At 44.2% G+C, this 17,115-nt stretch overlaps 2 protein-coding genes across 2 annotated transcripts; both read right to left on the bottom strand.

Annotated features, from left to right (window-relative positions):
• Positions 1-1,881: 1,881 nt before the first annotated feature.
• Positions 1,882-13,613, bottom strand: BUB3 (BUB3 mitotic checkpoint protein). The gene is made up of 9 exons (XM_021526371.3): positions 13,581-13,613; positions 13,279-13,396; positions 10,948-11,142; positions 10,393-10,462; positions 9,251-9,402; positions 6,406-6,564; positions 4,926-5,103; positions 4,208-4,424; positions 1,882-2,224 (listed from the first exon to the last, which is right to left on the bottom strand). The coding sequence occupies exons 2-9, from the start codon at positions 13,285-13,287 to the stop codon at positions 2,215-2,217; spliced, it is 990 nt and encodes a 329-aa protein (XP_021382046.1). The 5' UTR covers positions 13,288-13,396; positions 13,581-13,613; the 3' UTR covers positions 1,882-2,214.
• A 1,088-nt stretch (positions 13,614-14,701) lies between these two features.
• Positions 14,702-16,574, bottom strand: HMX2 (H6 family homeobox 2). The gene is made up of 2 exons (XM_021526382.4): positions 16,151-16,574; positions 14,702-15,441 (listed from the first exon to the last, which is right to left on the bottom strand). Exons 1-2 carry the CDS (start codon positions 16,425-16,427, stop codon positions 14,894-14,896), a joined length of 825 nt encoding a protein of 274 aa, XP_021382057.2. The 5' UTR covers positions 16,428-16,574; the 3' UTR covers positions 14,702-14,893.
• Between the last annotated feature and the right edge of the window lie 541 nt (positions 16,575-17,115).

Below are 17,115 nucleotides of genomic sequence, written 5' to 3'. Positions count from 1 at the left end.
ATGCAGTAAGCACACACTGATTATCCTGAAGGACTGGCCAACAGAAAGAAGTACTTACCAGCTTGCTTTTGTGACATTCAGGGCACAGATGCCACTTGGCTTCTAATACTACAGTGTTATGAGGCTCTTGTGAGAGACAACCCTGGATATTCACTGCTGCCAGCAGTCAGTGGTGATTGATGACTCTATTACAGTGATGGCTGTGGCTCCATGTTTTCTCCACGGCCCTCAACACCAGCCAAAAAGCAGTGACTTAAGGAGCTTTTTTAGCTCTCAATTCCTCTATCAAGAGTCAGTACATCCTTTGTTCAGCTGCTTGTTACAGAAGTCAAAAAGGCTTGTTTCTTGATTCCTCCAGCTTATGAACCTCTGCCTTGACCTGCATTTCTAGGAGAGTGCTAATAAAAGGGAGATTAATCTTGTAAAAGAAGTATCTGTATTTCAACTGCACATTGTGACATTTCTACCCAACACATGGACACAGCTGTAGCCCTGACCAACCAACGTTCATTTTCCCCACTGGCTGTCTCATTATTTTTGTTTCAAGCATTTACATAAAACACCAGCTCACCACAAGGAATCCTCCTCTGGGTTTTAAGCCAAAAGAGAACCAGCAAGTCTTTGCCTCATACTGGGCAAACTTTGTCCACTGGAACATGCAGATCTCAGCATATTAACAGGATTTTCCCCCAGTACTTACCACTGAAACATTGCACAGGTAGCATAATTTCCTAGCTATATTATTATGGCTTCCTTTGTCAACCAAAAGATTTGGAATTCCCCTAATTCTTTTGGTTTTGCCCTATGCTCTCTACCTCTTATTTCAGTTTGCTCCCCACAGCTCTGCACCTGTAACTCCCCACTCTATCCTCTCCCCATTTCACATTTTCCTTTTTCCACATCATCACTAAACCACCTTTTCTTTAGTCCTAGCCTAATTCTGCCTTCACACTTTTTTTTTTTTTAATTTGGACACATCCTCACTTCTTTTTTCCACAAGCATATTATTGCTCTGCTAGTCACTCTGAGAGAAATCTTAGTTCCCATGATTGGGCTGCAATTGACCCTCTTTAGCAAAATCAAAAATTCAACCTCTGCCCCACACCAGCCATGAAACCCTCACTGCAATAAAGTCAATTAAAGCTGCAAGGAACAGAGGTGGTGCACAACTACCAGAACAGAGGCTGGATTTCACTGTGGTGAGGGCACTATTCATATTTAACTCAGAAAGATCTTCATTTTTTTCCAAACCTATCAAAACCAGTTTCTATTACCAAAGAATCCACATCTAGCTCATGACAAACTATAAAATATTCCATATACAACTCATTTACCATGTCTACCTGGTAACAGCTCAAGTTTGTCAGATTTCTGCACACACAGAGCTGTTTCCTCTCCATCACCACCTTCTCTGCAACGATCTGGTACCATTCCTGTTGTCAGCAAGTTTGTTTTCCTACAGGTAATAAAGTGCTCCCACTGGCTACACAGGCACTGATAGAAGAGAAGAAGTTGGAAGCAAAGAATGAATTCCATTTCCAATCCAAAATACCCACACCTCAATCACCTTCCTCAAGCCTCAGCTTTTCTGTCCCTCTGTAAAATTCACTGTGAAATAAATATTTAAGTAGTAACACCTGATACAAGCTACCAGGAGAACAGTCTGAGTCTGCACTGCAAACAGAGTTGAGTGAGACAGCTTTTAGTGGTAATACTCACAAGAAAAAAATTTCTTTTTATTTCCCAATTCATCTCACTGGAAAAAGATTAAAGACTCAAAAATTTTTCCATCAGGAAGATCTAGAACTCAGTAACTCCTGCAATTTAAGCATTTGGTCTCAACATTTGTTTCAAAATCAGTAAAAGCTGCTACACAAAGTATTTATTTTCAAAAAATCTATAGATATTTATTGAACAAATAAGAAAGCAGTGGAAGTTTTCATAATCAGATACTACAAAATATCTAAATTTTTAAAAGGTTATCTACAGGATTGAACTAATTCAGCTCCAGACAGCAGATAAAGAAAATAGTTTCACTAACATTAGAAGCAGGCAAGGAATGACAGATTTAGACAAATTACAATAAACAAACAAACATTTCTTAATTAGAAACGACAGGAGTACAAAGATTGCTCTTCTCACTTCACTTGTTTTAGTGGAGCCTTGTTAGAAGCAGGTGAGCATCTCTTGTAGAGAAGGAGTAGCAGCAGTAGTCTAAGTAGACCTGCAATAAATAAACTCTATTTTAGGAAGAATATTTAGAGCAATCATTAGCAGGTAGAACATTCACCATCCTAGGAAAACAGAAAGCCAGCTTTCACTTGTACCAAGATATAGAATATAGGAGTTTAATGATGAAAAAAGTGATCTTTATATAATATGGCACCATCTTGATGCACTAAGAATGCATTGTGCAGAGACACTGTGACTCAAATTAACATGCAAAAAGATCACTATGAAACTGCCATTAGTCTTCTGTCCTAAGTAACTTATTTTTAGAATAAACCAGAGATGACTCACACTACTGAACCACTAAAATATACCCATCATTCTTAGTGCCCTAAGGTTGGCACAAGCAACTTGTAAATGTCAGAAAAGCATACAAACCTCGTTAATGTTTTCAGAAATTCATTTAAAGATAGAAACAGGTCCAAAAAGATGCCTGTCTAAATGCATTGCAATTACGTTACAATTATTTTCCAAATACACAGATATGCTCTGTCTTTTCTCAGCTCATTACTGACTCAAACAATTTGCCCTTCTGGGATCAATTGTTTGCTAATAAATAATTGTTTACAGTCACAAAATGATATTAAGGAGTATTCTTATTAGTTTTCCTTCTACAGCCTAATAAGATTCCAAACTAGCTGATTCCCAAGAGCCTAACCTTAACCTTGCTGTGTTTAACAGCCCAGGAAATGATGAACCATCTGTTTCAGAAAATAATGGAGAGCCAAGAGGAAATATTGTTTAATTGTAGATTAACCTCCTTGTACAGCAGAATGAAGCATCTACAGAATTAGCAACTCTAAGTAGCAATGAATAAAAAAAGAACTCCGAAAGCAGTTCTTACTATAAGAAAATGAACAGCAGCAAGTATTCTTTTATCAACTTTGAAAAACAAAAACTCAAATGTATGTAAAAAGTACAAGCTGTTTTGTTTTGGTTTTTTTTTAGTTAATTACCATATTTGGATTTTTCCACTTGAGGAACTCCCAGAAATAAATGCTAAAATAGTACTGGCTTTATTTTTCTAGGAGTATCAAAATTACTTTAAAACAAATATCTCCAAGTGAGAGATGTGGAAGTTATACAATAATAAATATCTCATCTTTGTAGATATATAATAGCTGCTCCAAAGCAACCAGGACTGGAGGGAAAGATCTTGGGGTTTTAAACTCAAGAAATTTGATCATTTATTTATCTGTTTGCACAGCCACTTTTAATAATGGAGACAACCTGATAAAGTGTAAGACAGATTGAGTAATAGAAGAGAAAAAAACTAGCAGTGATAAAGCACAGGAATTTGAAAATAAAGCCAACTGCTCCTGTGCCTCCATCATTAAGGGCAGCACAATTCTGCACTGGGATGGCAATTTTTCTATGTAACATTGATGCCAAAGCAAGCTGAACAGGAATTTTTACCTCCATCAATCAGTTTGCCTCGTTTTGACAGCAACAATGACAGAAAAGTGTGTTATCAAAGGGCTGCAGCAAACTCCAACACACAGGAACTGAGAGAGCTTTCCCTTGATTTTACACAACCTTCCTAGAACAGAATCTAAATTCACAGCTCACTCTGACAGCTGGGTGCATACTCAGTGTGACAGATCGCATTCATTCCAAGTTTTAAATATCCAAACACCGCAACATTTACTACCATAAATTATTCTTGAATTCTTCACTCAATTCCTGAAGCAATGAGCTCGCAATAACTCTACAGCTTCATATAATAGCACCTATTGAAAGAGGAGAAGAGTTTGACATTCTTCTCCCTCTAAACAACCAGGCACAATTTTATCCATCAGCCGTCTATCAACCTACGGATATTGAAAGCTTGGGCGAAGGAGATAACATCAAACCCAGCCCTACTGTCAAGCTGCACTATCTCCTGCCATCAATAATACTATTCATGAATTTAGGAAAATTAATAAATCTCGGGGTGGAGGCTCGGAGAGGCTCAAGTGCAGCTGAAGCAGACACTCACTTGGGCTTTGTTTCTGCATCTGTCACTTGGCGGATGTAGATGCCGTCCTCGGGGTGCTCGATGTCGTCCATCTCGTACATGTAGGAGGAGGCGATGGCCAGGGTGGTGCCGTCGTTGCTGAAGGCCAGCGAGGCGATGCTGGTGGGGTAGCGATGGAACTGGCACAGCCGCTTCTTGTTGAAGGGATCCCAGATGTTCACAAAGCCGTCGGAGCCGCCTGCAAGGCAGGGTTTCAAAAGTAAGTTAGAATTGAGGGAAAAAATGAAACTGAAGAGATGCAGCAGAGGGGAGAAACTACTCGTTATTATTTTGTCAGGAAAAACACAAGGCTGATTCGTTTGGTAAAGAGCACAATGAGCATTCCCAAACTCCCTGCTAAAGCAGTTAATTAGAGAAAAGACTGCAATACAATTTCCAAATTCTAAGGAAGTGGTAAGGTAGAAAAAAACTTTTTAAGAAAGATTCTCATTGCATCATAGTTTTAAACTGACAGTGAAACTTTGTGATTACATCTGCAGATCCAAACACAAGCCTGTGCTTCGGGGAAAAAACATTAAAAATTAACAATTCTCACTACATCACATAATTTTAAAACCCTGCCTATGGCATGAATACAACTTAGATGCTTAAAAAGTCAGGGCATATGAAGTAAAGGTTGATATATTTACATCAAAACTTAAGGAACCGAGGCTAGTATTACAAAGAATTGAGTATTTACCTGTAGCAAATGTGTTGTGGACATTATGGAAAGAAATGGCATTAACTGGATAAATCTGCTCGATGTTATTCTCCTTCAAACGGTGACATTTGAATGCATATTTCTTCTTCTGGATTTCTGGGCTTGGATCCAAATATTCCACGGCTACACGACCTTCAATAGAACTTAAAACATAACCCTAAAAAGAAAAAAAAAAATTGGAGCTACAAGTTTTTGAAGTTTATAACTGGAGAAAATACTGCAGTACAATTTTACTTCATAGCCTTCTAAATTCTAGGAAAGTAGGAAGGCAGAAAAAAGCTTTCTAAGAGAGAGTCTCATTGCATCAGTTTTAAGCTGACAATGAGACTTGTAATTACTTCTGCAGGTCGAAAAACAAGCTTGTCTTTGGGGAAAAGAATTTCAAGAGATAAGAACACCTTGCATTTGCTCACCTATCCCCCAAGGCCTAAATACCTGAAATATGAGAGATACTAACAGGACTATTCAGTTTCAGAATTACATTACATTAAAATTAGTTCAGAGCTTTATACTGACAACTAAACACTCAAGCTGAAATAGTATTTTCAGTGAAACTTGATTACAAGTTGTGTTCACTTATCCAGTTAATTACAGTCCTGACTTGGAGCAACCTGAGATGCTTGTATTATCACTTTTGAGTTAAGTCCATAATAGATCTTTTCAGAAATAGGATTGCAATGATATCTAGCTATACCAGGGCTCTTTAAAATCCATCATACAATACAATCTGGAAGATCAGCTTGTTTTACTATAACTAGAACTGAAAATGGACAAAGCATTCATGCCAGTTCAAGAACAAGTAACTAGGTCTTGCAATTCCTGTACTATCACTCTGTACAGGAGAAAATTCCCTTACAAATTAGTTTGGCAGAGAAAGCCAATCTTCTTGCTTTCCTTAAAAAAAGAAACACCACAGACACACCACGTTAACTTGCACAGAACAGCTGTAACAGCACCTGAATTGTACAATTCCCCCTGGATAATGGATCCAGGGTTCTGCAGTGCATGCCACGGAGTCAGAGAGAAAAAAAAGAAAAATATATAAATGACATTCATGCAGTTTTAATCCTGCCCCTGTTCACAGACTGTTCAAGAACCCTGGGTTACAATGCATAAAAGCTGCTTAGGAACCACCAGTTCTGGCTTTCTCTCCTCTACTGCAACTGGGGAGGTGAAGGATTTTTTTTTTTAATTACATGTCAGCATTATGATTCATTAAATAGGTTATTTCTAAAAAGGAGACAATCTTGAGGAACAAAATGACAACATAATATGCTGCTAAGTCAGTGGCAAACATTGCTAAGCTGCACTAAAAAGAATTAATGTACCCCAGGAAGCCTCCCCCCTCCTGAAGTTTGATCACAAAACACATCCCCACTGAAAAATAAACTTGAAAATAAAGCCCCATTTTCCTGAAGAATATCCAGCAGAAATGTGACTGCTGCCACTGCTCCCATACCTGTTTGTTGGGGAATGCTCTGATGCAGCGGGTCTGGTATTTCAGGCTCGATTCCCTTCGCTGCTGAACGTATCCCATGTTCCTCAAATCCCACACCAGCACCCTCCGACCTGCTGTCCCCACAATCAGTCTGTCCCCAGACACAGAGAGGGTGTAGACCTTCAAAAAAAAATTTACAGTATTTAACACTGATATTAGCCTGGAAACCCCCCTGCTCTTTGTACAGAATAAGCTGTCAGCAATGAGCACTAACACAACTGGGGACATCTCCCACGGAATGCTCAGCAACAGAATTCCCTTCAGCTTTCATTTAGAACCCAAATTTGGGATAAGCAGCAGGAATGTGTACCTGGTTAGTGAGAACACCCTGATGTAGCATTCAGAAGCTCAAAAACTATTCCAGGCATTAAATTTACCAAAATTAATGGCAAAAGGAAAATTCATACAAAGGAACAGGAGGGGAAGTGATGGATACTGGAATTAATCTCGGCTTGGCTTTGCATTCCCACTGTCAGGTCATGATCCTGCAGTTTAGTCCTCCAAAACCACATCACACATTTTCTTCTCTGTTTTCCTCCACCTGGTAACCAAGTATTTTTCTTTATAAACTGACTATTTAGAGTTGAGCTTCATGTTAATAAAATTGCCAAGAGATCATTAAAAAAAATTACTTTGTGTACTTTAATAAAACTAAGTGAATTTGAAGAAAGCAATATGCTTGACATATTAAAAAAAAAAAAAATAATGGCTTGGAATTTTAACTCTACCCCAAAACTTGGCTCAGTGGGAAATTTTGGCTTATCAAATTTCATATGAAAATATCCAGTGCATGAATTGTTGTTTCCAGCTATTGCTTGGGATGCACTTCATCTGGTAATATGTTTAAAAAAATACAAAACAAAAATACAAGAAAAAGGAAAGAGGTTTAGTCAAAAAAAAAAAACCAACCTGTGCTATGGAATGAATTCCAAGTTGTTGATACATAAGCAGATGGAATCCAGCTATCTACAACTGCCACTGAGCTGCTAACAAGAGCAAATTATGAGAATGAGCTTTTTCCAGTGATCCAATACAGCCAAATACACAGGAAACAGATCTTGGGTATTCCTCAGATCAGGAATTAGAAGTGTAAGAGATCTGGTATCCTGCCTGAGGGAATAGTTTGCTTTTGGCACGTGCTTGGAGGATTTCATTTGTTTTCACTTTCTGGTTCGCTGATGAAGCCAAACAAAGCTGCTTAGTTCTGGTAAGACTGCACTGAAACATCAGATACAACAAGTTTTCTCTTCATTTGCTACAAATACATTTTCAAAAAGTTAATTTCTAATAAAAAGCTAAACAGACAGGTGTGTATGTATACATATAGATAAAAAAGTTTTCTTTAACCAACCCTCATCCACCGAGCATGCTTTCTTCTCTAAATTTGATTACAGAACTCTTAAAACTAAGATTTTAAGATGGAAATAGTCTTAAATATTCACACAGGAGTTGCCCAAAATTTCTGATGATTCCAATTACTCCTAAAAAAGGTATGAAAACTTTGAGGCAATAGTAATTACATATTTTAGCAGGACAGTTTTTTGTTATTGATGTAAAAATTGGTCCAGAACTACTCATAAACTCTATATATAAAATATGTTTGTGTACATATAGGGAAACAAAAGCATAAAGAAGATTAAATATCTTAAATCTTCTTCACAAACTGATGTCACACCTGTACAGTGAGTGTTCTTTCTCCACCACACAGCCATAAATCAAATGAAACCGTTGTCATGCAGTGGAGTAGGTGTACACATTCATCAAAGGCAGCATTAAAAAAATGACATAATGAACCTTGCTGAACCAATAAGCAGCTTGATTCACTGTGGCTGTCCATTATATGATATTCTGTCAGCAATTTATCACAGTTCTTTACATGCTACATACATCTATAAATCAAAACTAGAAATAATGCAATTACTTTATTCTGCACAAAGGTCTGGCCAGAAGTAGATCCAGCTCTGCTGGAACAAAACTAAGAGCTATTTAGGGGCAAAGGGAATGTAATGATGGCTCATAATTAGGACTTGACAATAGGATGTCACAGTGCTAAATGAAATTTTTAAAAGGTACAGGCAAAAAAAAATATTAGTATGTAAAATTATCCAGCAAGCCAGTCTGTGTTTAGGAGCCTCTGAAAAAAAAAAACAGGAATTCCTGTTAATTCCTTCACTGACACTGCTGTAAGCAGCATGAGAAGCTAACACATCATATGGGCATTAGAAAAAGCTGAAGACATCATCCCATTTTATCTTATTTCTCTGAGTCTCTCATTAGCACAGAGGATTTCAGCTTTAGGAGAATAACCAAATTTACTAGGCATTAATACAAAACAAGATTCTGTTCAATTTTTTGAACACAAGTAAAAAACATTAAAGAGATATTTTTCTGAGCACATAGAAATATGATATAGAGATATGTTTCTATTCCAAACCAATCAGACCTTAGGACTGCCAGGGTCTGATATACCTAAAATCTTAACATTTAAGGAAATCAACTGTGCATATTACAATTAAGCCAAGATATTTGATTTTCCTTCCAATTTATTTTAAATTTTAAGAAAGTGGTCCAGCACAAGCACCAAGAGTTAAGGATCACCGAGGAAAGCTCAAAGCCCTCACCAAAAAATGACAATTCGTTCTGAACACCAATCTTTTAAAATGCTACAATTCCACCCAGTTTAAAAATCATTAAATATAACCTCACAAATTCAGCTCACAGCTTCACAAGTTCAGCCCAAGGCAGTGTCCTGTGAGATGTCTCAGTGCCAGGATGCATTATTTAGCACCTGGAATGCAGCACATACCTTCTCAGGCTGGGAGAAGGTTCCTGCGTTACAGGGAGTTCTGGGATCCCAGAGTTTGACTGTTTGATCCCAGCTGCCAGTCACCATGACATTCACTTCTGGGCAATACTCCACACACCTGATAGGAGCATCGTGGGCACCAACAAGGTTTTCTGTAAGAGAACACAATATACTTCAACTTCACTGGCCCTACAAACAGCCAGAATGTGTGAAATAAAGAATAAAAAAAGAACACAACTGCAGCACAAGCATTTTCTGACATTCTAAAGGTGCATTTCTACACCACAAGTCCCTCTAAGGATAGTTCAGTCTTCAGAAGCATAACTTTTGCAAAGATCAGGATTGTTACATTTAAATTTATGTCTCTTGAGCTTAGGATCAAAGAATTCTAGGCAGTCAGTAAGAGATCTCTGCAGGTATAAAGCATCAACTGGTATCACACTGACAAACACACTAACACAGAAAGCAACTTAAGTTTGTGTACATCAATAACATGTCAAGAAAAAGCAATGTGCATCTTAATAAAAATATTAAAACACTCGTAGGAAGTCAGCTGTGGCAGAATTATTTGAGCTTTTTGGTACCATTACTGCACACACTGATTTGTCAAGCCCTGGCTACTGGCTGGTGCTGGTGACTGACTGAAATTTGCTTTCTCTTTAACACAAAAAAAGTGAGACAAACCAGTTCCATATTTGCACCAACAAGGCACTGGAACTGTTACTTTCACGCAACGTTTTCTTAGGAAAAAACTGTAGTACAAGGCCATGCCTGACAAAAGCAAAAGCTCTATATACCCTCTGCCATGAAAGATGATTCTAAATACATCCATCCACAAACCTCTGAAAAACAACATGCTCAGTTTTAGTTCAGCTTGGCTACTTCCCCCTAACTGTAGCCTATGGCAGGGCATGATTACCATCAGAGAAACAATCCAAGGCATCCTGCAAGCAGCTACCTAACTTCCTGGCAATGCCAAATTCTTCCAGGTTTTTAGGTGGTCCTTATTAGGGTCACTGGTTATTCTGCAGATATTTAAATATCCACCACCCAAAGAACCTGAAGAATACTCTGTGCATGTAAGCACAGAAATCTGAAGCTCAGACCAGCAGCTGACAGCATTTAGAATTCAATCTGCTCACCTTGGTCCGTGTTTAAGTCGTGCATTTTCAGTTGCTGATCCAGCCCCCCACTCCAGGCATGGGTAGGATCCTATAAAGCACAAAATTTACCTTATTAGGTTTCCATGGTTGCTCTGCATTCAGCATCCTAAACTCATAACAAAGGACTTGCTTTCAGGAGTTTTGGGAAGACAGGAATTAAGACACAAATGTTAAGGTCTGACCCAGACTTAAACAGATAGAAGCTTTACAACATGCTAAAGTGCTTTGAGCAATATGAATTTCTTCAGTTTAGAAGTAAAACGAAAATAAATTTTAAAAAGACAGATAGAGGCTAGACCAATTAATTTCTATTTCTTCATATTTTAAATTACTAACAACCTAAGTCCCATCTGGATGCAGGATAATCCTAAAACTGATTTTAGTGTTGATCCACAGCATCAGCCATATGACAAAACATTCAGTGAAAAAAAGCACAGGCAGGCCCCCTCTTTAATTTCAGGGACTGACAATTTCTCATACTTTGGGCACTCTACAGCTGTAAACCAATAATTAAAAAACCCCTCCCACACTTACATAAAAAGCACAGTCCAGGACAGCTCCTGAATGCTGATATTTGAGTCTCATGGTGTTGGCAGGAACATCATAGAGCCGCACAGTTGTGTCCCAGGATGAAACGAGCAGAAACTGAGATGTGTTTGGACTAAACTTCACTGATGAAATCCCATCATCTGGAGTTTGGTTGAGCTTGAACTCGTTTGATCCCGTCATCTGCAGACAATAAAGCACAGATGCAATTTTAATGACTGCAAGAACACAGGCCTAGCAAGGGAACAAGACTGAGCCCTCTGAAAGGCAGCCCAAAGCAGAGCTCAAAACTTCACTTTTACACAGAACAGGTTCAGAACACCCACATTTCTCCAAACTCTAAAATTCAATATGACAATCCCTGTCCAAAACTTCATTAAATGCCTTTCTCCACAGAGAGCTTTTAAATATCAAATGCAACATGAATAAACAACACAAAACTATTATGATCATTATTATAATTTATAAGCTTGGATATTGTTACTTACAAATGTATTTCCCTCTCTCTGGTGAGTGTGTGACTGTGATTTTTGAAGTATTTATAAGTTATTGTAAACATCAAGAAGTTACTTTAAAAAACATGTATTAGCAGAAAAAATTGGCTTTGAAAACTCCAAAAAGTGTTGATTTGCTCCTGGATTGGTATGACTGTCACACACTTCCAAGAATTGCAACTGGATCATCTTTTATATAGCTGTGGGCACTCTGCAACTTTCAGACCTTGAGGTTTCCATAAGTGCAGTGAAATATGTGCACAAAAAGCTGTAAGATTGTTTTCTCTTAGCATCCAGGTAAAGAAAGGAAAGTTATGTTTTGTGAAGTGCTGAAATGTGGCATGACCATGGAACTGGGATGTGACCAGGAAAAAATATCAGCACTTCAATCAAAGAGCAGTGACCCCAAAGGCAAATGCAGCACTCCCAATCAGGACCAGCTTGCTAAAAACTTCCAAGGGCAGCAGAAGCTATGAACTGCAAATTTCAGCAGGAAAACAGCTCGGACCTTACAAACACTCTAAAAGAAGAAAGTGTTGGTTACACACCCACAAAACAAATAAAACAACCACAGACTCTTTTCAAGGTTTCTCAAGGCCTTCTCAGCACGTTTACCTTCTGCTAAAGAGGCAGAGCAGTGCATTAGCTCAGGTTTTCTGTAACACTGTTCCAGAATTTGTATGTACAACTGCAAATATAAGATTACACCTCTGAGAATAAACCAGGAGACAAGGAGCAGATGAACCAAGGGCAAGGTGCAAATTTAGGGCACAGTGGTTCCAGTTCAGTGCTCGTCAGAACTAAACAATCATCAGGCTGTGTAATGAAGTGAGGAGCACACATTCCTACACTGGAGAGATTTCCTGAGTGGGAGCTTTGCTGTCCAAGACACCCCCTAAAAAACACAAAAAACACCCACTGTGCCTATATAAAGTGCAATTTCTGCTATTCAAGCATGAAGTGAAGGGGAAAAAAAACCTTTAAATATAGAGAAGCTTTTTCCTAAGTCCCCTTTCTAGCCCTGCTGTAGGAACACTTGGGAAAAGAGAGGCTTGAGGTTTTGCCACACATCTTTCCATGGGAACATCACTTGAAATTCAGCAGCACCTGCTGAGGATGTTTCAGATGCAGGTCCAGAGACACAAAACCTAAAGGAATTCAGAACAACTGAGAAAATTAAACTGCACAATCTTATTGCTGTGTTTACTTAGGCTGGAAAACTCAAGCAATAAAACATGAGGTTTGAGGTACAAGTTATTGTATAATTTGAGGCCTGGTACAAATTATTAACCAGCCCAAAAGCAACTCCAGGAGGCAAAGCTACTTACACAAGAAACCTGGAAGGATGTCCCAAAGATATTTCTAATCGAGAACAATGTTCATAATATCAGAATTTAAGTATATCCTGCCTCTTACATATGGTTAAAAAAAATTTTAAAAATCAGACCCAGAGCTCCACATTTCTCACCAAAACAGCTGCTCCACAACCAGGATTGCCAAATCATAGTGATGTGCCCACCTCAAACAACAAAGTCCTGGTAAAATGTTGAGGGACCACAAGAAAAAACTTTTTCATATTACAGAGAAAGCACGTGCTGCTGAAATGACAATTCTGATTTAACTGTGGGGTTCGGTTTTGGGAAAAAAAAATTAAAATTAAAAAAAAAAATTAGTGAACAAGCAAGAAACCTGTGTTTTTATAGCTCCTCGTGGCACAAGTGTCACTGAGGTGGACGGAGGTGCTGGAACAAAGCAGAACGCTCCGGTGAGAGCCTCGGGACTCCCCTCCCGCGCTTTTATTCAGAAAACATGAAACTCGAAGTACCGTCTTCATGCTGAACGAGCTCCTCCCGCTGCTCCACGGGCCGCCGAGGAAAAGCTTTGTGAGTTCGGGCAGTCCCGAGGCCTCGGTCCCTGAGAACGGCGCCGGGATGAGGAAAACGCTGCGGGAAGGGAAGAGAGTGAGGGAAGGGCCTGGGAGACAGGCAGGGAAGGCGCCGCACCAGGGAATGAACGCAGGGCCGGGACGGGAGGGTCAGGCCGTGCCCAGAATCCCGGATCCTCAACCCCGGACCCCCAATCCCGATCCCAAATCCCGAATTCCCGAATTCCCGGTCCCGGCCTCACCTCAGCCGCCGCCGCCGCCCGCGCGCGCGCACTGCCGCCCTCCCCCGCGATTGGCCGGTTCGAACGCGCGTGACGTGCGTCCCCGACGTGCGCCGCGAGCCCGCCGCCGCGGGGCGCGCCGGGAGTTGTAGTTCGCCGCTCCCGGGCCGGTGGCGGCGCCGTGTCCCCTGTCCCGTCCCGGCTGATAACGGAGGGGAGATGCCCCCGGGGGGACAGCACGGGTGCAGCGGGGAAAGAGAGGCTGCTGCTGGGCTTTTAGCAGTGTAAACGGATAAAACACGAAATACGAGTTATTACCCCTAAAAATAAATGAGTCCGAAAGGCGGAGCGGCGGAGCGGGGCTGTGCTCCCCAACCCGGCTGCCGCTGCCCCGGGGCTGCGGCTCAAACACCGGCTGTGGAGCGCGGGGAGAGCGTTCTCCTTCCCCGCATTGAAAAACGCCTTATTTTTCCCTTCGGATATTTGATTTCTCTGATTTTCGGGGGTTTGTTTTTTCGCTGTCCTCGTTGCTGTCGCTGTTACACCCCCGGCGCTCGGTACCGGCCGTACCTCGGAGCCGGTGGCCGCAGTTTAATCGCCACTTGCCGCGGGATTTACTGATTTTGAGTGGCCCATCGAGGCCGTGTCCCGCGGGGAGCCGTCGAGGATGCCCAGTGCGGACCCGGGCGGCGGAGAGCAGGGCCCGGTCCCCGGTAGCACCGAGCCCATCACCGCGGCTTCCACCGAAACACTCCGAAAAACAGAAAAAGGGTCCCCGTTTACGAAACTTTTCGGGAAATGCCCTTCATCTCCCAGCCGAGAGAAGGGCAGCGAGCCCCCGTCAGGTTCGGCTGGGATTCCCTGCAGGAAACGAGATAAGGAGCAAAAATTCCGGAAAAATAAACCCTCGGCGTTACAAGTCGTTTTGGCTCTCCCGTGCATCGATCCCGGCACCGGCACCGGCACCGGGGGTGTCCCGCAGCCGGGGTTCCCCTCGGGGACACGCGACCGAGGTGGCAAATTTACAAACGAGGCTTAAAACGCTTTAATTTTTTTTTCTTTCTTACTTTCTTTAAAAATATTTACAGATCTGAAATAACGCCTTTTTTTTTAATTAATTCTTTTTTTTTTTTTTTTCTTTTCAAGTGACAGGATGGCAGGAGGGGAGAACGGGCGTGCCCCCGGCGCGCCGGGCTCTCCGTTTGCCCGTCCCTCCCATCAGTTTCGGTGCTGTGTCCCCTCCATGGGGGCGGCCTGAGAGCCCGCACGGAGCCCCCGCGGCGGCCCCGGCCCCGCTCCCGGTGCGGGTCCCGACGGGCCGGGGGGCGCGGGGCTCAGTAGTCGATCTTGTTGTAGAGGTTGTAGAGCGGTAAGGCCGAGAGGTTGCTGCCGGGGTAGTAGAGAGGGGCGGGGAAGGCGATGGACCGGGGCACCGGCACTCGGAGGAGGGAATTGTCTCTGAACACCAGCGGCATCCCCACCAGAGTCTGCGCCGAGGCGTGGGCCATGTTGGCCGCCTCCAGCTCGGCCGAGAGCTGCCGTTTCCACTTGTTCCTGCGGTTCTGGAACCAGGTCTTCACCTGCGTCTCGGTGAGCTGCAGGCTGGAGGCCAGGCAGGCCCGCTCCGAGCTGCTCAGGTAGCGCTTCATGTCGAAGGTGGACTCCAGCTGATAGACCTGCGAGCGGCTGAACACCGTGCGCGTCTTCTTCTTGGCGGCGCCGGCCTGCCGGTCCCCGCCGTCGCGCTGCCGGTCCCCGCAGGAAGGCGAGGAGGGTCCCAGCGGCTTCTCCTTCTCGTCCTTACAGTCCTGCTGGGGGGGCGGGAGGAACGGTCCCCGCTCCCCGCTGCCCGCCGCCGCCGCTCCGCTCCCCTTGGCGCTGCCTGCAACAGAGCGACAGCGCGGGGGTCGCACGGCGGCCGGCACCGGGACCCCCGACGGCCGAGCCCCCCGGCCCGGAGGAAAAAAGCACCGAGGCGAGACCCTGGGTAGACTCCCGCCGCCTCTGCCCCACCGGGAACACACAGCCGACTCCGGGGAAAGCCATCCCCTCCTGGGTATCCCTGCCCCCCTGTTTTTTTGGATGGATGGATGGATGGATGGATGGATGGATGGACGGACGGACGGACAGGTAGGTGTGAGTGCCTCAGTGAAAGCAGCTGAGTACCAGGCTTCCTATCCGACACGAGTCGGCAAATTTTACTTTACAGCATCGCATTTCATAGACCGTTTATTCAGAAATAATGCTAAAAAAAAAAAAAAAAATCATAATAAACATCGTTCTTCCCTCTGCCCGAGCGCTGTAATCGGAATCTTAGAAAACGAGCGTTATCCATCGCACCGCATCCCTCGGGGAAATCAACGGCGGATGGGGCGGAAAAGAATTTTTTTTTAAAAAAAAAGTCACCCCATTTTCCCTGGAGTTCCTTCCTCCCCTCTTCACCCACGGACGGCTCAAACACTCTGTGCCCCGAGAGCAGAGAAGGTGCGGCGTGCCCCCGCCTCCCTCTTCCCGGCGGGGGCCGGACCGGGGCCGAGCCCTCCGCGGCCCTTCCCGGCCCGTCCGCCCCGTCCCATGCCGCCGGTACTCACCGAGACAGGTGAAGCTGAGGGGCTGGTGCTTGTGGCACGCCTCGGCGGGGCCCTGAGCCTCGGGGCAGAAGCAGCCGCGGTGCTTCCAGCTCTCGTCCGGCTCCTCGTCCTCCGAGGACAGCGAGAGGGTCCGGGCGCGGGCGGGCCAGCCGGGCGCCCTGTCTCCGGCTTCCCGGGGGGGATCGGCGCTGCCGCTGCCCAGGATGGACTGGATGGTGAAACTGGAGATGGGAGCAGCCGCCGGACAGCACTTGCTCGGGTCTTCTTTGCTGCTCATCCTGGGTTCATAAGAAAGCAGAGGAGGGAAGCTGTCGCTTTAGAGGGGTTCGGGAGGGGGGTGCCCCGGCAGCCTGCGGGGAGCTGTGGGTGGGGGGTGTTTCGGGGGGCGCTTGGGGCGTGCGGCGGCCGGCTCTCCCCGCGCCGACCCAGGCGGAATGCATGCTCCTTCCCCCGCGTCCCTATTGATCTGCGGGCGCCGGGCGGCGGGGCTTCATTTGCATGGAGGTGGCCTCCGCCGCGCCAATCACGGCGGCCACGGAAAGTTTTGGAAACCCGCGGGCTCCGGGAGTTGGGGAGGCGCGGGGGGATGCGCCGGGGCTGGAGGGGGGAACCCCCGCCGGGTCCTCGCCGCCGTCCCCGGGGGCTACGCTGACCCCGCGGCCCCGGAGGAGGGATGCTGGCCGCCCGCCATCCCTCCTGCCCTCCGCCTCGAGTGGGCGACAGCGACGTGGGCTGAATGGTTTATGCCGGCCGGGGGCGGGGGGTGTCGGGATAAACACCTTGTGCATATCCGGGGATCTTTACCCTGCTCCTCATTAAAGGAGGGGGAAAAAAAACCTGTCGCGGTGTGTGTTGCCTGCTCGGCGGCACTGGGAAACCTTCCAGAATCCGGGATTTGCGCTGCTGTGCTGCAGCCGGTAACAAATGTCCCACGAAATGCCTCCCGCGTTTTCGTCCCCGGGCCT

Source organism: Lonchura striata, chromosome 6 (genome assembly GCF_050655825.1).
Source record: "Lonchura striata isolate lonStrDom1 chromosome 6, ASM5065582v1, whole genome shotgun sequence".
Taxonomy (NCBI): domain Eukaryota; kingdom Metazoa; phylum Chordata; class Aves; order Passeriformes; family Estrildidae; genus Lonchura; species Lonchura striata.
The sequence above is the reverse complement of the archived record's forward strand: the minus strand, read 5'-3'. Positions and strand labels throughout refer to the sequence as shown.